This window comes from Chanos chanos, chromosome 8 (genome assembly GCF_902362185.1).
Source record: "Chanos chanos chromosome 8, fChaCha1.1, whole genome shotgun sequence".
Classification (NCBI taxonomy): Eukaryota; Metazoa; Chordata; class Actinopteri; order Gonorynchiformes; family Chanidae; genus Chanos; species Chanos chanos.
Genome location: NC_044502.1, coordinates 3,092,501 through 3,117,769, shown reverse-complemented (window position 1 = coordinate 3,117,769; position 25,269 = coordinate 3,092,501). Strand labels below are relative to the sequence as shown.

Genomic DNA, 25,269 nt, shown 5'->3' with positions numbered 1-25,269 from the left:
ATTGCGTCTGTCTGTCTGTCTGTCTGTCTGTCTGTCTCTCTCTCTCTCTCTCTCTGTCTCACTCACTCTCCCTCACTTCTTGTTGGTGGTGCACCAGCAGTCAGGATGTTGAATGTTCACTTTCACAGAATTACAGCCACTCTAGAGAAAGAGCCAGCATGGGACTTGACCAGATTTTGGGACTGGAACCTCAGTATGACACCCATGTCACACAGCTGTAGATACTGTTCTTTGGTGACACGACAGCAATACAAGCAGGTTCAAACTGGACCTGCATACATACATACACCCACTCAAATACAAAACCAGTCAACCCCTTATACACCATAAACCCACAAACAGAGAAACACGAACACATACACTCACTCAAATACAAAACCAGTCAACCCCTTATACACCATAAACCCACAAACAGAGAAACACGAACACATACACCCACTCAAATACAAAACCAGTCTACCCCTTATACACCATAAACCCACAAACAGAGAAACACGAACACATACCCTCACTCAAATACAAAACCAGTCAACCCCTTATACACCATAAACCCACAAACAGAGAAACACAAACACATACACTCACTCAAATACAAAACCAGTCTACCCCTTATACACCATAAACCCACAAACAGAGAAACACAAACACACAGAGAGAGAGAGAGACAGAGAGAGAGAGAGAGAGACCTGTACTATTCAAATAAAACAGATGAAAACATGCAGTTACTGTGTTAGACAATTTGATCAGCAGGCCAGTTATCACAGTGTCCTTATGCTGAAAAGTAATTTCATTCACTACACTGCAGCTTAGGAATGGAAGGAATGGGTGGGGGTTTTTTTCCAGACATTTTTTGTTTGTTTTCGTGATAGCTTTCTCGAATTGTCTCGCATCATAATATCGGTTATGCAAGGCAACGAGCCAAACTGGATTACTGACGTCACAAAACTTTTATTCTTACTTACCTTCAGAATAAAACTGTCATTCACTGGTTCATATTTGTCGATCAAGACACCTCAAATCACCGAAAAAATAAATTAGTTTTAGTGAATATGCCTCTCACTGCATTTGTCCAACATGTGTTTGTCATTGCATGTCATCTTCCACTGACCTTCATTTTGGGAGACTACAGGAGAACTGTTAACCATTTCATCACAGCTATATACAAACAGACCACTTACAATCGAGTAAAAATGTCTGACAGGATGTTTGTTTATATTTTCAGTATCCGGTATTGAAATGCGTAGCTAGCATATTTGCGGTATGTATTGTACTGTAATCTTCGATGAGGTAGTCTTAATTAGGTGAGCATTGTACAGTATTCCACTGTCTAAGCTTCTGTGAGTCGTAATTTATTTCTTGACGGATACCTCTTTGTACAAGCCCAAAGGTTTCTTTTCTTTTCCGATCAGTTTTTCCGCTGATTTAATTGAGTCGTCGCAGGTCAAAAACAACACTAATGTTTGACGAGCATAAATGTACGTGAGAGAGAGAGACAAAGACATGTAAAAGCTTTGCTCATGACAAATACTGAAAAGTAAACGTGTAAATATCTGAACAGTATTCATTTTTCTTTTCTCACGATATACATAATACATCGGTAAACATTACACCTTATTTGCCTCCAGCATATGTGAGGTGGGCTTTATTTTCCTAAGAAGTTCAATTGTAAAGATTCAGGATGTAATAGGTGAGCCAGCATATCCGCCTTGGACTGTGGGAATAAAAGGTTGGTGGTCTTTTTTTTTTTAGACATTCGGAGGTTGGGAGATAGGTCTGCTTCCACACCAGCTGACTGCCAACATGGCAGCTGATAAATCACGCTGGATTTGGCGCTCTGACATTTTCTCCTATCCAGGGGAAACATAGTTTAACTGACTAGGCCAAATGTTCTCAGGTTTCCTTACAAAGCTGTACCGACTGTACCGACTTATTTTTTCGTGTACGTTGTGTATTCTCGTTTCCAAAGGGCCGTTATTACGCCGCAATCATGTGTACTAAGAACCGCAGCGTGCTGATATCTCGCCCGATTTTTTCGCAACGCCAGACGCGCCGCTCTCCTCAGAAGATCGCTGCACTGCCCTCTGCCAGGCGTTAAACCATGGAGAATACATGAGGCAGCGTAGTCCAGCCATTTTCGAACGAACGCAAATATCGGAATATTGCAACACATAGCAGCCAATCCAAAAATCTCTGTCTCTTTTTTCCCCCCTATCTTTTTATGAGCAATGAATGGCTCTTGTTGCAAATGTTCCTCTTGCTCCCAAATTAAACTAGCGCAATAGATGGTTTCCAGTGAACCTTTGTATCTACGTGTTTGACGTGCTTTGAGACGCAGATTCTCATGTTTTCATTACATTGTATTGACATTCTTTACCAATACCTCTTGAAGTACAGCTGTTTTTCAAAGGATTATACTTTGTGAACATTATATTAAACTAAAATGTTTTTTTGCTTTTTCGTTTGTAAAACGGTCAATTCTGTCATCAAAGTGTGAAAGATGAAGTAATAAGTAGAAGTGAAGATGAGGTCATGGACAGCCAGTCAAGGTGATGTGTCAAACATTTTTCCTCTCAAACAGACTATCAAACGTCCTGGAACAATACCGTTGGACCATTGGGCGAAATAGTATGACAGGTGGAAATCGGTCTGGGAGGAAAAGCCTGCTTCGTTGGAGCTCACTTGTCAAAGGCACAAAGAAACCATCACTTTCCACCATGGAGCATGAAAACCAGGTCTTAAAGGCCAAAGTTACACAGCAGTGGGGTTTTTTTTGGACAGTTCCTTTAACGTTGGTACAGGGAGCACAGCACCAGATGGTCTGACCTCTATGTTTATAATGTGAAATACTGTATGCTACCATCATCATAGCTTTGCTTATTGAAAATATTAAACTATTTTTAAACTAATGTGTTGCTCTCAGTGAGGTAGAAAAAAACAACGACTCCATAATGCCTTGTAAAGTGGCTGATTTTCATCGATGTAAAATTGTTCTTCGGTGTCTTGTTTATCAACCTTTGTTTAAAAAAACAAAACAAAAGAAAACATCTGTGCCTTGTATAAAGCTTTTTTTTTTTTTTTAATGAAAACCGCTTGCAGTCAGAAGTGTGTTTATCTTTCCACGAATACGTGCAGGCTCTTGACCGGTACATCCCAGTCTTCTTTTATGAAGCAAACACAGCTATTGTCATACGCACGAAACTCGCAAGACCCATGAAATCAGGTTTATTTACCCTCACGGCCTACCAGCCCACTACCCACTGATTTCTCCCATAAAGCTGCATGTCGTCACTACTGAAGGGCCAGCGGTACACCTGGATGTCACAGTCTGCAGAAAAGGCTGGACGCATGTGCAATTCAAATTATTTACTGAAGATCAGGGTAACGCATGATACAGGACCAGGTACAGAAGGGCAAGATAAACCGACAGGTACACAGACTAACAACTACTGTCTAGAACCCAGAGAAACAGAGCTTGGGTCCCTTACTAAGACGGTGAAAAGGCAGTGGTATTTCTACAAAACAGACGGACCAAAGTCACTTAGTGGAGGGCGGGTCAAACTAAAAGAAACAGAGGACAGAAACAGGTGCAAACAATTTAATGACAGGAGGGTCAGCCAAGAGGTCAGTCGGCTGGGTGACGCTGAAAGTTCACTGGTGGAACCTGAGGGACGCGGAGGAGACAAGGTCATTACCATGGAGATAATGTGTGAAATAATGTGTTGAGATCTCACCTAATAGCACCTAATAGCTTCATTTGTGGCTCTCTACAGACAAACAGAACTTCTCACCGGCATAGTTTTGCTTAAACCATGTTGTTGTGCATGTTTGGCTGAGTCAGTCATATCTGATAATAATAATAATAATAATAATAATAATCATCATCATCTATCTGAAGCACCATCTAGCTCTTTCTCCCTGACCTGCTCTCCACGTCCTATGTAACGACCTCGCCCTCTCCCTCGCCGTTTCAGCCATTCCGCGCTCAGCATCGCCGGTTTACTAATCGCCGGTCTGATCACCCTCTTTCTTCACACCTGCCCTCACTTCAGTTCCCGACGATGCCTCTCACTATTTAAACCCTTCCGCTGGATCCGTCAGTGAGAAGTCTACACCGTCCATGTGTTTTCTGAGCCGTCTCGTGTTGCGTATATATTCAGTGTTCATTGTTCCAAAGTCTTGTTTGACTGCCTGTTGACCCATTTTGTCTCTCATTCTTCGGGCTCCTGGTAACCCTGTTTGAGTTGAGCCCGTTCCTGTTCATTTACTTGGCATTAAAAACTTCAGTTCACTGCACTTGTGTCCAGCACCGTTGTCCTTCCTGACATCCTACCAGTTACTAAGCATTACACACACACGTCTTGCATCCTGTCAGGTCTGATGTCGGGTAGTGCACGCCAGTAGCTCCTGCCGAGACAGAACGACAGATATTCTGCACAACTATCTGCCATCTTACAAAATACCTGTGACCTTGAAAGAGGTACAAGACAGCCATGGTGACTGGCCACGTGTCTTTGCCGTGCCCAAAACTATTTACTGTTCAGTGGGCCAAAGTTCCAGGGCCTTACCAGTCGCATGACCTGCTGCCTTGTGACATTCACCTGTATCAGCTCTGACAAGCCCAGAACAATTTGCAATAAAAGAGGAAAGTTTAGTTTACCATTACAAGGTCAAGTTTGAATGTCATGTTTAGTTAGCAAAACTAACTGTCATAATGTTTTATTTTTGGGTTGTTTTTTTTTTTTTAAGGGTGGGGTGCTATTCTTGGCAGAAGAAAGTCTCCGTTCTCCAATATGCCTTTCTTCATTTCCCCTGTGACTCACGTCAGGCAGAATGAGTTATCTGAGGACATAAGGTACATTTAAAGCAAACAAATCCACACAGGTGTGGTAGTGGAGTTCATTATGCATGATAAACATGCCAAACCATCCAGTTCCTTTGGATCCTGTATTAATCCACTGGGCATGTCCGGTCATCCATTCTTCTGGTTACCATGACTACAAGAAGACATCTGAGTGCCTTTGAAAGAGTGTTGTTTGTGTGTGTGTGTGTGTGTGTGTGTGTGTTTGTGTGTGTGTGTAGGGGGGGGGGGGGGGGCGGCACATAGCTAGAAGCTTCCCAAAGAGTGGTATTTCACTTATTTTTCTAACTATGTGCAGGGATACTATTGCCTGTCAATATTTCCAGTATAGCGAATGAAAGCACATCATACTCCTGTTCTTAGCCTCATTGCATTTCTATGATATTTTACTGTGGTAAACAACATGGAAGGATAGGTTACATGGCTCAAATGCGAGTTTCAGTCAGTGCAAAAAAGCAACCTTGGTAGAATGACTTCATCTTGCCTTGGCTTTCACAGAAGCATGCCAAACACAAAGAGAACACATCAGCAAGAATAAACACAACTGTGTGCTGAGCTGCCTCCGTCTTTCAGGCAGAGGATCAGAGCAGAGAGCTCATTTTACCAAATAAGTTCAATTGCTTTTTTTTTTTTTTTTTTGCGTTTTTTTTTCTTTTTTCTCTTTTTATTTTAACAGAGCTGTAATTGCCACGTTATACACGAAGCGTTCTGAAATCTCAGTTTGGACAAGTTCCAGTGCTTTGTGGTTAGGCAAAAGATTTAAAAAAAAAAAAAAAAAGTCGAGCTTTAGATGGCGGAGGTGTTTGTTAATGATCATAAACATACACGTCAAATATAAAAGCTCTAGTCCTTTCCACACTTTGTATACTGAGATGAAGTAATGGAGGCACACTTAACCACTCAAGCATGATGTGAAGTTACACCACATAAAGAGAGGGAATAGTCACACTACTACTTGCTTTGTATGTATCTTTTTTTCCTGCCATGCCACACTGCCTCTCACCGGCTCCAGGAACAATCTTAACTGCAGCTCTTCCACGCTCGTGGAGTGAGAACTTCGAGAAGTTTCTAGAGGGGTTTCTATAAGAGATGTAATTTGGTGAATCTTGTAGTTAGACAAAAACAAAGCAGGTAATTGACGTCCCAGCTCTCTGGGGTTTTAATTCTAGAAGTTTTCATAAAGGAGTTGAGGAAGATGACACACAACGATTGAAGCTGGAGTGGATGCCCCTGGGAAAGCCTCTGACAACAGGTTCTCGTATTAACGTTTTAATAACCCTGCAACAATTTTACCTGTGCCCCTCAAAGGCAGATCTGTGAAATAAAAATTGGCTGATTCCAAGACTCTAAATTAATTCATCTAAGAGTGAGGTTTTCCAGTTTTCCATGTCACTCTGGCATCCTCCCAGGGTGTGCATGTATGAGCCTGTTCACCTGAGCACCCCGGAAGCATAACAAACTCGTCATGATGTGGTGTTTTGCTTTGTTTTTTTGGGGGGGGGGGGGGGGGGGGGGGGGGGGATGATGGATGAGGGCCAGAGTGAAAGTGTGAAGAGGACAACACTCAAATCCAGTCTGTTGTTGTATTGATAGCCCATCAGTGAAGTGCACCGTTTTGTAGGGGTGCAGTTTTCACCATGCCACTGAGGTGTATGGATCTGTTAGACCAACAGACACACAATATGTTAAGTGATCAGAAAAGAACGCTCTTGCCAGTCTCGTGGACATTCAATATATTTTCCAATCACAGTTTTGCATGTGTATCTGGTCTAATACGGAACTTGGTGGTGTCTCTTATGCCACAGACAGCTCCCTAATGGCTGCATGCTTGGTTTGTATTCTGACAGACTTTGAAGTTGCTTTGAATAATAACCGTCAGCTAAATCAGGGACTGTAAATGTTCTCTGGGGCTTTTCATATCCTGGACCATACCATCATTATGGATGTTGTTAATGTCTGCTATCAGTTGGTGACATGCCTGTTCTATTTGTGTGCGACATTCAGAAAATTCTATTCTTGTTTTTTTTGTTTTATTTTCTGATTTTCCGTTTGAAAAAATATGCGCTGTAAGGCAGCCATGTGATATGCACGTCATGCTGTCAGAAGTGCTCTTTGGCATACAGTCTTCTGATAATATATAGCTCTTGACATGATTTGATTTAATGGTGTTTGCTGATGCTCATATATTATTTGCTTTAAATGTAGTCTGGTGTTACTTGCTTGGGATGTAATTTAGCATGGTGGCATTTGTTGATAAAGTGATGTAATGGTATTTGTTGTGGTTGCATGAACGCGATAGTACATTTTCTGGTGATGTGATTCGCTGTCTTGATATTTGTTCTACTTGTTAGCTGATGGTCTTTGCTGTTGCCGTGATTTTTGTGGGTGATGTGATGTGACTGGTATGGTTTTGTCAGTCTTCCAGCCGAAACTCAGACATTGCCGCTGTCATCCAGGGCCGCGCCAGCGCTTTGTGGGGCAGAATCCGACGGCGGAATGTGCTGAGTGGTGTTCCTGGGCTGCATTCCGGCTCTTTCCAAAGCTCCCGACCTGATCAAATTCCTCTCATCGCGCTCCGGGAAAAAAAAGACCAAAAAAAAAAAAAAAAAGAGGTGAACACAAGAGGTCGATCACTCCAACAGACAACCCAGATTTAGACTTAACCAACACATAAAGTGTTCCACACTTCAGCCCTTATTCTCTTCCAGCTCGTACTCAAAAGACATAGAAACCACACGCTAAGACAAAAGGAAGTCTCTCTTTTGCTGGCTGGCACTCACTGCTTCGCATTGTACAGACGCGCGGCTTTAGCGGCAGCCAAGCAGCACCCGAGCCCTCACGCCGGAGCCTGTCCACTGCTTTCCAGGAAGGAGTCCGAGTCATGATTCATCGATACTCCTCAGCGTTTACAACCCAATCATATCATCAGCTAAACTATTACCCCCATTGTTAGCCTGTTTTAAACAAATAGTAGCCTATTTCATGGCGACACAGCCAGGCAGAACAGTTGAGTAATTTTTCTGGTTTATTTGAACAGCGCTCTGAACGGTGGTTCTGAAGTGTTTTCTTAAGAGTAGCCTCCACAAGGACAAAACAAAAAATGTTTTCACCGTTATTTTAGATCTCAGAGTTTTCTCACAACTTTCTCACAACTCAATTTCCATTTGAGCCACACTGAGTGATTCAAACGTCACGAGAACAGAGGAGAGAGAGATTTGAGTGATGAAGTCCGCGATCTCGAGAAGTTTGACTCAGTCTTTCAGGTGAATCAAGTGTTGTGATTGTGAAATTGAGAGGACGTGACAGATTCACAAAGTTCTTGGAAACGCCATATTAAAGCCTCTGGAATTTTCATCCATTTCAATACATATAAACAAGAGGTGGACAGTGACGAAGTACATTTACTTGAGTTCTGAACTTAAGTACATTTTTCAAGTATCTGTACTTTACTTGAGTGTTATTCTTTATGGAAACTTATGACTTTTACTCCACTACATTTGAAAGACAAATATTGTACTTTTCACTCCACTACATTTCTATGAAGGTTCTCGTTACTCATTACTTTGAAGCATAGCTTTGAAGTCAGCGGATGAATTTTCTTTTCTAAAATGCCGTAGGCCATATTGTGTTCGTCAACAGGAGTAAAACCAATCACAGTAAACTACTCCAACGTCAGTCAGGCTCGTGCTTAATTTTTTTTAACAGTTGAACTTGGCTGTTTTATTGATGGCTGCTACTACGGCAGGGTCCTCACCAGAGCACCCATGGCCATATCTTAAGTTTGAGATTTTTGAAATCAACTGGTTTTCAAGCAAACTGCCGTACGTGTTCGTGCGCTGTGGCATTTCCACATGTGATACAGTGCTCACTGCTCCAATCATATTCGCCGCAGTTGATATGAGATGCGGCTTGAAAGTCGCAGTTGATATGTTTGTGAATGTGTGACGAATCAAACAGTGACGATGGTCATCCAGCTGTTTCACATTTCAGGCGGTAGAAGTAAAATTAACCTTGCCTACAACAATATGATGGCCTATTTAACTGAGGCTATACACTGTCTTTTATGGAGGAAGCATTCGATTTAACTGTGTTTCTATAGGCTTTGTAGCATATTCCTCAAGCTTTTTATTCTACAGGTTCTACAAGCATGTCAGTGCTGTTTCAGGGTCATTAGGCTCTGTAAATGCATTGCGGCAACAATACAACAATGTGTTGACATTAAAAAGGAAATGTACTTTTGAATACTTTTAAGTTCTCCAGTACTTTAACTCAAGTAACAATTTTACTGAACAACTTTTACCTGTATTGGAGTAATATTTGACCAGGGGTATCTATCTATCTAGGGGTTGTATACTTTGTCCAACTCTGCATATAACCATACAATGCTTCATGCATTAAAACATGCCAACACATGGATATTTATGGTATTTACATTATATATTTCTCAAACCATTCAACCTCTCCTGTTTTCATAAGTTAAGGGTTAATGACTGCATTGCATGAAAAAATAATATAAAGTCCTTTTTAGAAACAGACAGACCACACCCAGGTTCTGCAGCAATAGACTTCATCACCGATGCTGCTGTTGAAAACTCAGCATTACCACTGTCTGGACTGGCCGGGGCTGGGTGGGGCATGGCTGGGTGTGGTCAGGACAAAAACTCAACTGTGCTGGACATCTGCTGGACAAGACATTCCCCCCACCATTGTATTTCAGTCAGACATTGTGTTTCAGTCAGGCATAGTATTTCAGTCAGACATTGTGTTTTAGTCAGACATTGTGTTTCAGTCAGACATTGTATTTCAGTCAGACATTGTATTTCAGTCAGACATTGTATTTCAGTCAGACATTGTGTTTTAGTCAGACATTGTGTTTCAGTCAGGCATAGTATTTCAGTCAGACATTGTGTTTCAGTCAGACATTGTATTTCAGTCAGACATAGTATTTCAGTCAGACATTGTGTTTCAGTCAGACATAGTATTTCAGTCAGACATTGTATTTCAGTCAGACATTGTGCTTTAGTCAGACATTGTATTTTAGTCAGACATTGTATTTCAGTCAGACATTGTATTTCAGTCAGACATTGTATTTTAGTCAGACATTGTATTTCAGCCAGACATTGTATTTCAGCCAGACATTGTATTTCAGCCAGACATTGTATTTCAGTCAGACATAGTATTTCAGTCAGACATTGTATTTCAGTCAGACATTGTATTTCAGTCAGACATTGTGTTTCAGTCAGACATTGTATTTCAGTCAGACATTGTATTTCAGTCAGACATAGTATTTCAGTCAGACATTGTGTTTTAGTCAGACATTGTGTTTCAGCCAGACATTGTATTTCAGTCAGACATTGTATTTCAGTCAGACATAGTATTTCAGTCAGACATAGTATTTCAGTCAGACATTGTGTTTCACTCAGACATTGTATTTCAGTCAGACATTGTATTTCAGTCAGACATTGTGTTTCACTCAGACATTGTATTTCAGTCAGACATAGTATTTCAGTCAGACATAGTATTTCAGTCAGACATTGTGTTTCACTCAGACATTGTATTTCAGTCAGACATTGTGTTTCACTCAGACATTGTATTTCAGTCAGACATAGTATTTCAGTCAGACATTGTGTTTCAGTCAGACATTGTATTTCAGTCAGACATTGTATTTCAGTCAGACATTGTGTTTCAGTCAGACATTGTATTTCAGTCAGACATAGTATTTCAGTCAGACATTGTATTTCAGTCAGACATAGTATTTCAGTCAGACATTGTGTTTCAGTCAGACATTGTATTTCAGTCAGACATAGTATTTCAGTCAGACATTGTGTTTCAGTCAGACATTGTATTTCAGTCAGACATTGTATTTCAGTCAGACATTGTGTTTCAGTCAGACATAGTATTTCAGTCAGACATTGTGTTTCAGTCAGACATTGTATTTCAGTCAGACATTGTATTTCAGTCAGACATTGTATTTCAGTCAGACATTGTGTTTCAGTCAGACATTGTATTTCAGTCAGACATTGTATTTCAGTCAGACATAGTATTTCAGTCAGACATTGTGTTTCAGTCAGACATAGTATTTCAGTCAGACATTGTATTTCAGTCAGACATTGTATTTCAGTCAGACATTGTGTTTCAGTCAGACATTGTATTTCAGTCAGACATAGTATTTCAGTCAGACATTGTATTTTAGTCAGACATGTGTTTCAGTCAGACATTGTATTTTAGTCAGACATGTGTTTCAGTCAGACATTGTATTTCAGTCAGACATTGTATTTCAGTCGGACATAGTATTTCAGTCAGACATTGTGTTTCAGTCAGACATAGTATTTCAGTCAGACATAGTATTTCAGTCAGACATTGTATTTTAGTCAGACATAGTATTTCAGTCAGACATAGTATTTCAGTCAGACATTGTATTTTAGTCAGACATAGTATTTTAGTCAGACATAGTATTTCAGTCAGACATAGTATTTCAGTCAGACATAGTATTTCAGTCAGACATTGTATTTCAGTCAGACATTGTATTTTAGTCAGACATAGTATTTTAGTCAGACATAGTATTTCAGTCAGACATTGTATTTCAGTCAGACATTGTATTTCAGTCAGACATTGTATTTCAGTCAGACATTGTAGGTGCTTGCACGGTTGTAGATGAGTCTCAGAAAAAAGCATGGTTCTCCACACACACACACACACACACACACACACGAGCGCACACACAGACACACATACACACACACACACACACACACACACACACACACGAGCGCACACACAGACACACACACACAGACAGGAGCGCGCACACACACATACACACAAACACACACACACAGGTGCTTGCACGGTTGCAGATGAGTCTCGGGAAATAGCATGGTTCTCCACACACACGTACGCACACACACAGACAACACACACGCACACGCACACGCACTACGTTGCCATGGAGACACTCTATTGACTTTGCGTGTTTCAGAGGGCACGTGTGCTAATCCTCACTCTCCTGAGTGGCTGCAGGTGTCACGTCATGATGGGAACCTGCGCTAATACCAGGAATTGAAGGATTTAACAACGAAAAAAGGAGGAAAAAAAGGGGGTTCATCAAAGAAGAAAAAAACACAAGAAGTGATTAAAAATTGCGGTCTTGATAGCAATGAAATCATGAGCAGATAAAGGAATGTTTTGAAGGACAGAGAGAGAGCGTTCTCTTCAGTTGTTCATGTTTTGGGAGAAATATTTATTTAAACTGGTACACAGTATGCCTCTGTGGTCTTTCGTGAGTGGGATGGATGGATTTGGTTCCAGATAAAAAAAAGTATGCTTTGCTTTGCCAACAATGCTGAGTATGCCACAGCTTGGGTCGTCTCACCAGCTCCAGATCAAATTTGCATCACTCCTCACAACACAGGGCGATTACAGAGAGAGGGTCTACCGCCTGATCATGTATTTCATTAAAGGATTAGGAACTGATATGCACTGCACCAATCAGAGAGACACAGTCAATGGCACGTAGAATAACTTGGGCCTGTGACAGGTAACTCTCTTTCAGGTTCTCCCTCTTGGGGAGTTGAGCCGGTTGCACCACTTTAATATTCCTAACTGAAATTTGCTCTGGTGGATGTGTCTGTGTTTTTGTTTTGTTTTGTTTAGTTTTGTTTTGTTTTAAGATATAAAAGGAAAGTCAAAGTTTAGGTAGAGGTGAGTTGAAAGATAGTCATGCACATGTGTATAAAAGGGCCATCAGTTGGGAACCTCTGCCTCAGAAGACAGTGCTTGAATGGTTGTCCAAGGAAAGGATAACACAGATTTACATACACTTACATAATTTCATAAAGTAATCAGTTAACATCATCATCTATATTCAGTCAGTTAACCCTTTCAGTACTTTTCCTATTTAAACACAAGTCCTTTCAGTCAGTGAAATATTTCACACTACCAATTTCAACATGTTAGATAACCAATGCACTGTGCAGGTTCTTTGTTTTTCCATCAGGCTGGCAGAGCTCCCCCTCCCCCCAATGCACCCCAAAGTCAACAAGTTGCACGTACACCAAAGACCGCACCCATAAACTTCTCATCCACATCACGATTACCCATCTGACCCATCCATCCAGGCTGCCCTCTGACCTTACAACCAATAGGGTTAAGGATACAGGTCAGCATATATAAGACTCGCATCCCCCCTGATCGTCCGATCAACCCCCACTCCGGAGAGAAGAGGTCAAAACCCGGACAGTTTAAGTTTATGAGGTGTGCGTCAGTGACAGTTCAACCACACACACACACACACACAGCCACACCAGACCATACCAAACCAAACCCCCATTTTTGCAAGTTCAAGTGTGCTCATGTCGTGGTGTGCGTTTTAATAAATATTAAAAACCCAAACTGGATGCTTGGATTGTGTTCTGACCGACACCCCACGGTGACAGCAAGGTCCCTGAAACAGCGCAAAGGCACAGTGACACAGGGAGCAGCACACCTCACACTGCACTCTCAGTCACCCTCCTATGTGTAAATGCTGAGGGTTGGGTCCCAAAGACACGTCCTGGTTTTTATTGGCTTTCATTTTAGAGGGGCTCTCAGTGATGCAAACCGGAGATCAGATTGGGCGCATTTCAAGACACATTCAGTTTCTTTAAGCAGAGGAGTCACCCAGGAAATACGGAGGCCAGACACAAACAGACACAGGACATGCAGCGGCCCGACAAGGCGCAGAGTGCAGGACAGGTGTAACAGCAGTGTCTCAAACTTACAGAGCTTTAAGAATATGATACAATCATCAGCTAGGATCCACACGAAGGGAACAAGACGAAAACCAAGAGTGTTTAAACCAGATTAACAAAATGAACTGCAAAACGTAACCGAATAAGGGAACTGAGCCCTTTTTCAGAAAGCAGGTTTAGTGAAAACTCAGAGTTAGTTCATTCAGAGTAAGTAGTAAACCTCCAAATAGAAGAGCCCTATGTCTTCATTCTCCTAGCGAGGTTCACTACTTAGAGTTAACTAACTTGTTGGTCAGCGGACATTTGCAGCTATTTAGTAAACTTAATATACTTATAAAGTTAATAAAATTCAGTTCTGCTAGATTAGGACGTAAAAAGGGAATTTCAAACTTTTTTGTGTTTATTCCACTGACTCCTTTGTACTTGCAAAATGATATTTTTTTCTGACATTACTTCAGTACCTCAATTACTATCCAGGGTTTTTGTTGTTGTTCTTGTTGTTGTTGTTGTTGTTGTTTTGTCTGTTTTGGGCTGTTTACATATTTTTGCAGGCTGACTGACAGGGTGAAAACAGCTTAAATCTTTTCTCAAAGGCCAGTGGTAAAAGGATTCTGATTGATTCTACTTCTTCTGAGACACAATGAGAACAGCATTGACTAATTACTTTCTTTGAACCATTTGGCTTTAAAAAGGTTTATATTTGAGTTACTGTTGGGTTATTTTCAAATATTTTGAGTTGTTAAAATGTTCACATCTGTTCACAGGTAAATGCAGTGTTTTGTGTCATTTAGATCATTAAGACAAATGAAAAATGAAACAATTGGCTGGAACGTTTTTTAATTGGACAGGAAACTGTTAAAATGAGACTCAAGGTTAAAAAAGCTGCTTTTGCTCAGTAATTCCCCACAGCACCTCTACAGGACCATAGAGCTATCCCTTTGTTTCAGACACACAGCTGGCTTAGAGCTATGCCTTTGTTTAAAACACATGGCTGGTTTAATTATGGACAGTTCCTCAAAGAGTCTGGACAGATCAAAGCATGTGCTCTATATTTATTGTCTCTTCCTGAGACAAATGTTGACAATGTTCTCATTTTTACCAAGCTCTGGTGAATATCAACGAGCCCTGTCCTTAACCTTGTCAAAAGCAGCCTCTTCTTATCCTCCACTGTCTAGAGAAATCTCACCAATGCTGGCATATGCAAGATCTTTGGTGCCAAAACAGGATACAGTTGTACACAGCACAGTAAGAGGAACACCGAATTGGAGCACTCAGTTGAGCAGAAACGTCTCCCTGGAGCCTCCAATTCGAACGCTTGCTGCCACCTAGTGGTGAGAACGCTTCTAAGCACTTTTTTTGTTGTTTGTAATGTCAAATCAATGTGACGGCAGATATTTTGCTACCGTGTGACCCCTTCGGCGAATAGCATTTGAGCTGTGTATGGATTAAAGCACGGGTTTTCAACCCGTGGGCAACCCGCGGGGACGAGCACCTGTCAGGGGGCGCAAGATTGGTAGATGTTTAGGTGCAAACCGTCAGATACAATGAAAAAGGAGGGGTGGGGGAGCGTGAGTTCAAACCTAGACAAAAAGGTTGAAAACCCCTGGATTAAAGTACAGTTCAGTATGTGCTGAAGTTCAGTACTGTGACATTCTGAATAATCCTTTGTGCCCTTCCTTGCAATAATATTGTGATGATGACCATTTTATGTTAGCACAGAAATTTTAAACACGCTTTTAGCGCCCACACCCGCTGTAAATTGGTGAAACATTTCAAAGGTCATCTCTCTTGCTAAATTCTGTTAGTGAGAACAGCAATGTTTTTATCGGTTTTTTTCACTCCTTTGTAAATTATTCATGGCACTCTGAATTTCAGTGTGAAACCCGGCCTCACAATTTCCAGCAACACTAAGTACAAACAATTATTTATTTATGACATGTAATTAAACAAAGGGTTAGTTTTGCCCCTAAGACATAGCTCACAGTGGCGTGCATGGCAAGCGAGATTGAGATTCAGTTTCAAAACATCAGAGGATTTTCCTTCTAAATGTCTCAGAAACTTTTTCGGAGGCTATATACACTCAACTTCACATTAAAACATATCCTTCATCATTCGTTCATTCTCTCGCCTCTCACGTGACCCAGAGGTGAACCCTTTTCTGATGCCTCCATCTCTCACACCTGTTGTGCAAACTCAGTGCGAACAGGTTTAACCATGTTCAGGATCACGCACAGTGCAAAACTGTGATGGTTCTGGTCAGAGCTGTCGATGAGGGAAAAGGGCGGGAACCTAGGACCCACTGTGAGTGGTGGAGCTCTGGTTCAAACAGACTTCTACTGTCTCCAGCCAATCAGAGACATAGTCGTGGATTCCGACGAGGGTTTAAACGTTTGATTTTAGGAGAGACTTTTTGCTTTCCTCTTTACATAAATACAAAAAAAGAAAAAGAAAAAAAAGACAAGTTAGAACAATGAATTGAGCAGCAGCAGAATGGACGCACAAAGAAAGGAATTATGGTAATGGTAATTATGATAACACGGTGTTATGAAAAATACAAGCAAGGGAATCATAACACACTCTGTTAAATAAAGCAACAGAAAAAGATCTGGTGTTGACTAAATGTAAATCAAATGCAGTGGGTCAAATGCTTTTAAAACTTTAACATACAAATTGAGAAAAAAGTGGATTAAGTAGCCATGGTTAAATCATTTTCAGTAAAACAGAAGAAGCTGATCAGTTTGCCAAGAGTAACAAAACCATGTACAACCCTAAAACAGACAAACTGAAACTGCTTGACTGAAGCTCCGTTTGGATAAGATTGTTTTCTCTCAGTTGTCAAATGGCCAGAATAAACAATTAATAAAACTGAAAAGAAAAAGGAAGAAAACGTTTTTTTTGTTGTTTTTTTGTTTTTTTAAAGAGGGGGTTATGTTAAGCATTAAACATTTAGAATTGTGGGTAATGTTCTGGTTTTGATGGCCGTACAAATAAGTTTTTAAAGACAGACAGGATGTGCTTCTGTGTAAACTTGAGAGCTGAGTTTCAAAAGATGGGAAACGGGCAGGATTTATCAGTTGTCAAAGCAATACACAGACAAAACGATAGCTCGGTTTACTGTGTGTAATATCACCTCAGTGAACACACTTTATATTTAGGGTACGGCTGTCAGACTTTCCGCACAAACTGCTGCTGCTGGTTTTCCCTCTGATCATCCTGATCAGTCCTCATACAGCATACGTACACACGCATCTCTGTCCTAAAGAATAGCTGCGTGTAGCTCCCTAGAAGTAAAAGTAGTACTAGGACTCTCCAGGGGCGGGTGTTACATTCACTTAACGGTAAATGCAGTTAACCAATCACAGACCAGTGTTGTCAGTGCCGTTAGCTCACCGATAATGCGATGAGTATTTTTGTTAATCTCTTTACAACGATGCCATTGATTGTTGTAAGATTTTAACTAAACAGAGCTTTCAGTTTCATTGAAGGTTATGCAAGTTGACTGTCTTGGTCAAACCACTGACGCAGACTCTTCGGGAAAAAAATCCTAAAGTTTGAATGGGACGCAACGAGGAAAAAGCTTTTCCGGGCTACGGTCGCCTCTTGTCAAAGGTGCCACTGTGTGGCGGTAGAAGCGAGTAGATGACGTCACGCCGCTCATCGTTCTAGTTCTCTTTTAATTCTATGTCCCCATCGTGGCACACTACAGCAAGGAGAAATTATGACTGCCAATGAAGATCAAGAGGTAACCGAGCGATTACATCGCAAGCTGTAAACGTAAATGCCCACGCAGACACAAGTAACAACTTTCAGTGACCTGCGAAAGGTTGCCAGATAGATTATTGTAGCCTAGCTATACTTAAGTTAGCAAGCGGTACGTCTCTGTCTGCCTCTGAGTTAAGTTCACAAGCTAATGTCAGTATGGCGAACACTGAGTTTACCCTGCATTTACTTAATTACCACATCCAACGATCTGACAGTTTTGTCCGAGGTATACTTGACAAGTTAGCATGCGAATGCGGTAATGACATGTATTTCAAATAGTAAATTTGTAAAAGAAAGGCTAGCCTAGTGGCTAACATTGGCTTACTCGATTTATACACTTGTAACATTGCTTTGAAAACATTGTATCACCTGTTAAACAGATGGAGTTGGAAGCCTTGCGGTCCATATATGAAGGAGACGACAGCTTCAAAGAGCTGACACCGACGTCGTTTCAGTTCAGGGTATGTTTAATAATAATAAACCGAGAGTGACAGGATGGAAGATTCCGTTTTTCCTGCATCTGACAAGCTAAGGGGTGCTTCTTATGTGCTGAGTGACAAATGTCAGCGGTCGCAAAATCTTACCGAAAACATTTCGTTCACAGATAGGAGACCACGACGATTCTAAAGCATTCCTTCTTGACGTCTCGTGGCCGGAGACGTATCCTGCATCTCCACCTACGATTTCCCTAGATGCCTTTTTCAACAACAGAATGTAAGTGTCACGTATAGCTTTGATATCTGATTATAGTTTATGGTTACAAAATGTGTGCTTTTCAAATTAGTGGGGTTTTTTTTTCATAACTACCTCAGCTATGACAATATTTTTTCAACAACTCTTTTTTCAAGTTTTTATCAACATTGAAAGGTGAGGCTCTGTGGCACGAGAATTTTACCAGATGCCATTTTTTTTTAACCAAATAAATTAAAATATTGTTGTTGTGTTCTCATTAGTGTAATATTCTGGTCAATACCTAAACAAATAATTATACTCTGGAAGCGGTCACGTGAAGTGGCCGGTACGCAGCTTTTTGAAAAGCAAACCTACGTGTCCCTGTGTATTGTGTGGTGGCTTTTTTTATGTTATACAGTTTGAGTATGGAAATGTCTCATTAGTGTGATTTCTATCTGCACAGGGTGCTCGTGGCCTTTGTACTTGGCAGACTTTTCTGATCAGTTCACTGAGATGTGGGTTTTTTTTGTTTGTTTGTTTGTTTATTGTTTTTTGTTTTCTTTTTTTAGATCGGCAGCGACAAAAGAACATATCATCTCCAAACTGGAGGAGCAGGTGGAGAGTAACCTGGGCACCGCCATGATGTACACCCTGTTTGAGTGGGCCAAAGAGAACCAAGAATCGCTCATGGAGAACCACAAACCTGTGGTTTCCACTGTGGTCAGTACCTCCGCATCGTTGTCTACCATTTTTTACATCTATGCTGTTTACAGCTGCAACGTATTGAATCCATGTGACAGGGAATTAACGACCGACTGGCATTTTTCCTCGTTACAATATGGCCAGTCTGTGTTGAAACATAGCTGATGTTTGTTAAGTTCTATAATAGAGGTGGCACCTGTTGTCCCCGTTTACAGCACCCAATGTGTGATCAGATGTAGTACAGGAGCGTAGAAAAACATTTTTAAGAAGGTGTAACAATGCGTTTGTCCTTGATTTATAGATTCGATCTTTAGCTGTCCTGTGAGCTGGGCATGTCTCTTAGCGGTCTTGTTTTTCTGGTCTGCAGACACCCAGTGCCAACAGTGAAACTGTGAATGTCACTTCGAGTAAGAAGAAGGAGAAGAAGGAGCAGCTGACGAAAGCCCAGAAGAGGAAAATGACAGAGCGGAGAGGTAAACACAGAGAGAGACATAAGAGCCGTCAGGAAAAGTGAAACTGGCGTTTTATACGTCCGTCTTAAGTTCTCTCTGACATCACAAAACTATTGGGAAACGAAACTCCAGTGCAGCCGCGCTCCATTGGTTTGGTTTGGTTCATCACTGGTTGACCAGTTGTGAAAGGGGCTGAGGTGTTTCAGACGTGTGTAATGTTCTCTTCTGCATCCAACAGACAATAAAGGTGAACTTCCCCGAGGCTGGAACTGGGTAGATGTCATTAAGGTAAAAAAAAAAAAATTGACCCCCCCCCCCCCTTCAGTTTGAGCTTGTGTGACAAAGCCAGGGGTTCAGTTTAAAGAATCAGTTAGACAGTGACAGTAATATTTCTCTTTCCATTATATAATAAGTGAGAGGATTAATGACTGGTGAGGATATCAGCAGTGCCCCAGTATGACTGGTTCTTCCTCTTCTTATTATTATTGTTGTTGTTGTCGTTGTCATTGTTATTTTTATTATAGGTTATTATTATGGCTTTTGCTGAAATATATACAATATATATCCTGTACTCTTACCGCATCTAGATGAAAGTTGTTCAAAATGCTTAGTTAAAAGCAGAGTTTATCTTCTTCTTTATCTTCTTTTCCATTCTCCATTCAGACACACACCCCTGTGTCTCTATGCCATTAGACCAGGTTCAGATCTGACTGAGAATATATTTGTCTTAATATGTAGAGAGAGATTTAGATCAGTTTAATGGAGAGCACATATATAATTCTGAACATTATGAGAAACGGAATACTAATACTCTTGTCATGAAAAGACCCTTGATTCTGAAAATGTTGTTTTGTTTGTTTATTTCCCCCATGTCTGTTCTGTCACCTCGTTTGGAACTGATGCCACAGCATGTAAGTATGAATGTTTTTGTTTGTTAATTTGTTTTTTTGTTTGTCACTATACTTATGTGGAAAGTTAACCCCCTTTTGCTATAGGAATTACTTATAACTCCTAAGCTCATCTGCATATTGTATATTTCAAAATAAATTGTGAATTTCAAAGTAAAAACAAAAAGTTTGGTAAATATTGAACTTGCGCGTCAGAAAAGTCATGCTTATGATTTAAATCAGTGGTTCTCAGCTCCAGTCCTGAGGGCCCCCAGTCCTGCACGTCCCTGTGTTAATTCTTCATTATCACAGTTAACTGAGAGAATCAAGGGCTTGATGATGAACTGATCAGTGGAATCAGGTGTGTCAGTCCTGATTGAAACAAAGATGTCCAGGACTGGGGTTGAGAATCACTGATTTAAATAAACGTTGACAAATTGGGCCAACATGTCAACAAGGGTGATCTTCCTCTTTAAAAAAGAAAAAAGAAAAAGAAAATGAATCAAGTCGTTGGCAGAATTATTTTTAGCACCATGAATATCAAAGGAATATCAGTTTATGAAACGTGCCGCTCAGATGAAACAGGGTTGTGGTGCAGAACAGTGCCGAGTTGAACAGTTTTAAACAGTTTCGTTTTTGTGTTTCAAAACGGAATCCTCTTGTGTTTCAGCTGAGCAAAACAGGAGGAAAAGATGATGATTAGAGGCACACTGACGGCTGGAGACACGGTGAACAGACTCGACATGAAGGAAGATGCGTTTTGATAGGAAAAAATAAATAAATAAATAAATAAATAAAAGAGAGAGAAACGAACTCACCTGATCTCCTTTTGGACTGGCCTGCAGCTCCTGTGGTGAAACTGAGCTGTGGCGTGTTTCGTCGAGGCAGATGATCGTGACGTGAGTGATTCTGTCATTCAGAGGCTGCGTCGAGGGAAGCGCCTCCGTACCTCCAACATGAAGACCTGTCAGATCGGCTGTGACCCCTCCACACATTCCTCACGGCACGGGACTGTGTGAGGCACGTGGAAAAAAAAACGAAACAAAAAAGAAAAGAGAATAGCTTTGTCTTTATTTTTAGCTGGAATTACAGCTCAGCCTGTGTGTGTGTGTGTGTGTGTGTGTGTGTGTGTTTTATTGTGTGTGTGTGTGTGTGTGTGTGTCTGTGTTTTATTGTGTGTGTGTGTGTCTGTGTTTTATTGTGTGTGTGTCTGTGTTTTATTGTGTGTCTGTGTGTGTGTGTGTGTGTGTGTGTGTGTGTTTTATTGTGTGTGTGTGTGTGTGTGTCTGTGTTTTATTGTGTGTGTGTGTGTGTGTGTGACGTGATGGTAAGTGTAATGAACGTCGTCTTGCAAAGTTAAGAATTTCTTCTTAGACTTGTGTCGATTTGACACCTACTTCAGACCAGGAGGGTGAGATTGATGAAAAAAAATGGTTTTCACAAACACAGCTTGTGGGTGTGCAAGGTCTTTAACAGTTAACCTTTCATTTAATCGTGTCAGGCAGAAACTTTGCTCAGTTGTGAAGCAAATGTGGGGGAATGAGTTGTTTTAATGAGGCAACCGTTCCCTCGAAGAAAACCAGCGTTTCTCTGAAAAAAACTGCAACATCGCCAAATTGTATTTTCAACGTTGAATACAGGACGTGATGTTTTGACAATCCTTATCTCAAATTAAATTTAAAGTTAAGGTAACCAATTTCAGTCTTGTGTGGTCTTGTATGTCCATTCAGCAGACTAAAACTGTGTGTTTGTGTGTGTGTGTGTATCCTGCGACGTGTGACAGCTAACAGCCCTTTGTCCTGTGTGTGTTTGTTTCCATCCGTTTGTTGTTCAGACTTTAAATAATTCAGTCGGGCTAGACATGGGAGGAGGTTGTTTTGGGGTTTTTTTTACGGTGACATGAATGGGAAAAATATTATACTAAAGCTTCATTTCTGTTGGTCTCCTTCTCAAAGCACTTTCCACTTCTTTTCATGTAAAACAGAGGTCCAGCTCTTTATCAGTGGTGTTCATTTTATACAGCGACTGACCATCAGGAACATCAAAAATTTTATAATAAGACTCAGTACACCTTCATCTTCTGTCAGAATATTCCCCAGTTCCAGCCGCGAGTGAACCCAGGGAGACAGAGTGGGTGTCCTCGGGCGATGCGTTCCCATGGAGATGTGCGTAAACTGGCAGTTTGGTTTAAAATGACAGACGGATTCGACTGACTTAAGCATGTATCAGAATGTGCATACCCTATTCCAAACCCTCCCGGATTCATGCGTGGGTCACATGGTAGTATGGACTAAGAACGGAACAGGCGGTTGGACATGCCAAACTGGGAGAAAAAGTGTTAAAGAAAAAAAGAAAAAAAAAGACGATATTATTTTATTTTTATGTATGATGTTTACTTTTGGCATGAAAAAGGACCATTTGAAAGCATTACGGTCATGTGGACAGATCAGATGAAGCCAGACGTGATGCAAGGGACTGGGGTGGACAGGAGCCAACCTACGCATTGAGAAGGTGTAAGGCGTCAGACCAGGAGCCAATGCTCCTCCGTTCTGTTTAGATAAGCAGTCATGCTCTTCTGCAAAATGTTGACACTTCAGCACTCAGCAGGAACGGTTTGTTACTGTAAAACATTCACTAATGAGGTTGGAAATGTAAGTGCTTTTGGCTCATGTCAAGGATTTAAGTTGAAAGTAAGATGCATTGCTTTGTGTGGAGAGAGAGAGGGAAAGAGAGAGAGAGAGAGAAAGAGACAAGTACTTGATAGATATTATTGCAATGAACGGAGTTTAATGTTTTGCAATGCCTTGGCATGGGACCAGAAAGCATTTGTTTTTTTTGTCAAGTAAAGAACTCTGTACAGCAAATCCTGACGCCAAACTCACCCCAAGTTCCTCACTCTTTAAATGGAGGAGTATGTCACGAAAGCTTTGTGATTACAGAAGAACAGATTCCCAGCCCCCGGCCAAGGTTGTGGGGTTGATGTATTAAGACAGATGATGATTCAAGAGCGACTGAACCCGCACAACCCAATACAATAAAAAAAAATCGTTTCTGGTTATGACACTGCAAATGTGGACTTCAGACATGTTTTAGATCCCAATGACCGGCAGCCCGGCCGCTAAGTGTCGAAGACACAGTCAGTACATTCATACCCAAAAAAAAAAAAAACGAAAACAAAGTTAAGCATTATTGCAATACATTTCTCAAAGGATTACAAAGTTCATTCCTCAAAAACAAAAAAAAAAAACTGCAAAGTTCTGAGACTGAACGCTGGTGGTAAACCCGTCCTGCCAGCCCAGTCAACTCCTCGGTTTGGTTTCAGCACTCTCATGGTCACGTTCGTGTTCTTCCTGATGTCCGAGGGCGGGAAGAACAATATTCCTGACAAATCATGTGCTTGCTTGTGTAACTGTCTCAGTTTCAGTACACTCAGAAAACAGAGCAAAATCACAACCTGTGAAGCAGTATGAATAAACACACACACACACACAAAAATCAAACATATAATCCCACTTTAAACCCACTTTTACCTGTGTGTCAAAAACACTTGGCCGTGTACATTCTAGCATGTATTTAAGTGTTTATAAGTTGTTACGCTACAATTCTGTTTGCTTTGTTGCCACATAAATTTCATTACAAATCCGTTAAGTGCCAATTGATATGTGTCATTCAAGTTCAGTATCACGGCACAGTGACGTCACCTCTGTTTCCATGAAGTAAATGAACAGGTAATAAGGCCCTCTAACACATAAATAAAGCGGGATTCAACAAACAGAGAGAAGACGGAATGAAAAACACAGTTTGGCTTAGAAGACAGGACAGGACAGGACAGGACAAACACTCTCCAAGCAGACAGACATGTCCAGAACTCTGCTGCGAAGCGTCTGTGTCCTTAAGCTCCGAGAAACACCCGTCCGATGATCTTTTTTTTTTTGTCCACGTTATGATAAATTGCTTAGCGCATATGTGTGCTTCAGATCTCTCCCCAGTATCCAGAGCTAGCACAAAATGTTTACATGTCCTTAAAATGTGGGGTGGGGGGTTGGGGGAGGGGGCAGGGGATAGAAAAAATTACTGTGCAAAGTGCCTCAGAAAGTTCTTGACCAAAGACTAATGGTCAAATCAAAAACCATTAGTATCCTCTGCTGAGGGTGTCAAAACATCTTTTCCTTAAGTGATATGCCAAAGGACTGGAATGCTCCCAATGTGGTAAAGTGCAATATCATTGTTTCTACTAGATGGCGCCAAAATACCTCTCCATTAGGGCAAGCGCTCTCCGCTGCTGAGCTTAGCTGTTGTTGGGACGGTCTTACAGGACTTATCATAAATACTGTGAGCCCTCATGTGGGAAATTCTCATGTCCAGCATGATGAGCAGTCAAATCCTAGCAGAGTCATTGATTCAATTTTCCCAAAATCTTGAAGGAATCTCCCTGGAATCTCATCCATTCCGTTTGAACTATTCTTTCTGTTGCTGAATGACTGGCGGTCAAGACACTGGGTTGGTTCACGTTCTGCCTCAAGGCCTGGCCACCACCAGAATGGGCTTCTGAACCTCTCACTTACAGGCTGTAACGTTCCTCGTTCTAATTATAATTATTTTTTTTTTTTTTCTTTACAGAAGGTTATGAAAGAATGGCACAGTTCTGGGTAATTAAGCATGATCAAGACTGGACTGGTTTTAGCTTGATTATGTGACGGTGCTGATGCGGGAATGTCAGGTCGACGGTGTCCCCGGGGGCGGCCAACGAGAGAAATGCCCAGACAGAGTGGCAGTCACGTGGGCATCACTGCTGTGCCAGCAGGGCACTGCGATTGGCCTTCATCTTCTCCAGGCGCTTTGTCAGGTGGCTGTTGCTGGCCTCCAGCTCATCGACGCGATCCAGGGCCGCTCTCAGCTACGGAACCAACACAAAACGACAGAGAGTAATTTCGTTATTTGATTCCCACACAGGGTTACTATAAATATAATCTTTATATCGCTGTAACATCGTTTATGTAAAGAGCTCTGACTGTACGGCTTGTAGTCCCATACCAAGAAGATAAACAAGGACAAATTTGAAAAGGATTTTTTTCAGGAATTTATTTTTTTAGCAATTTTTTTTTTTTTTTTTTTGGTCTGAGGCTACAATGTTCACATTTTACTCAAAGCCTGCACATCTAATGTCTTTTGTGGCTAATGATATGGTGATGGTCTCTTTTAATACC

At 41.1% G+C, this 25,269-nt stretch overlaps 2 protein-coding genes across 3 annotated transcripts in view; one reads left to right on the top strand and one right to left on the bottom strand.

The window, feature by feature from the left end:
• Positions 1-17,261: 17,261 nt before the first annotated feature.
• rwdd (RWD domain containing 4) lies at positions 17,262-21,104 on the top strand. 2 transcript variants are annotated; one of them, XM_030781655.1, is made up of 9 exons: positions 17,262-17,329; positions 17,730-17,810; positions 17,954-18,063; positions 18,591-18,741; positions 19,091-19,196; positions 19,414-19,463; positions 20,084-20,086; positions 20,733-20,790; positions 20,908-21,104. In XM_030781655.1, exons 1-8 carry the CDS (start codon positions 17,306-17,308, stop codon positions 20,763-20,765), a joined length of 558 nt encoding a protein of 185 aa, XP_030637515.1. In that variant the 5' UTR covers positions 17,262-17,305; the 3' UTR covers positions 20,766-20,790; positions 20,908-21,104. The 2 variants fall into 2 exon arrangements, with proteins under 2 accessions (XP_030637515.1, XP_030637514.1); XM_030781654.1 differs by having other exon boundaries at positions 20,733-21,104.
• A 3,593-nt stretch (positions 21,105-24,697) lies between these two features.
• Positions 24,698-25,269, bottom strand: part of lrrfip1b (leucine rich repeat (in FLII) interacting protein 1b) — a 37,154-nt gene continuing 36,582 nt past the window's right edge. Inside the window, exon 12 of the mRNA XM_030781375.1 lies at positions 24,698-24,959. Coding sequence (XP_030637235.1) covers positions 24,849-24,959 — 111 coding nt within the window. The 3' untranslated portion in view covers positions 24,698-24,848. The remainder of the gene's footprint in view (positions 24,960-25,269) is intronic.

Coding starts and splice junctions, on each gene's coding strand:
- rwdd (XM_030781655.1), top strand. CDS start 17,306: ATGACTGCCAATGAAGATCAAGAG. Junction 17,811..17,953: donor CGACGTCGTTTCAGTTCAGG/GTATGTTTAATA, acceptor TTTCGTTCACAG/ATAGGAGACCACGACGATTC. Junction 19,197..19,413: donor GAAAATGACAGAGCGGAGAG/GTAAACACAGAG, acceptor TGCATCCAACAG/ACAATAAAGGTGAACTTCCC.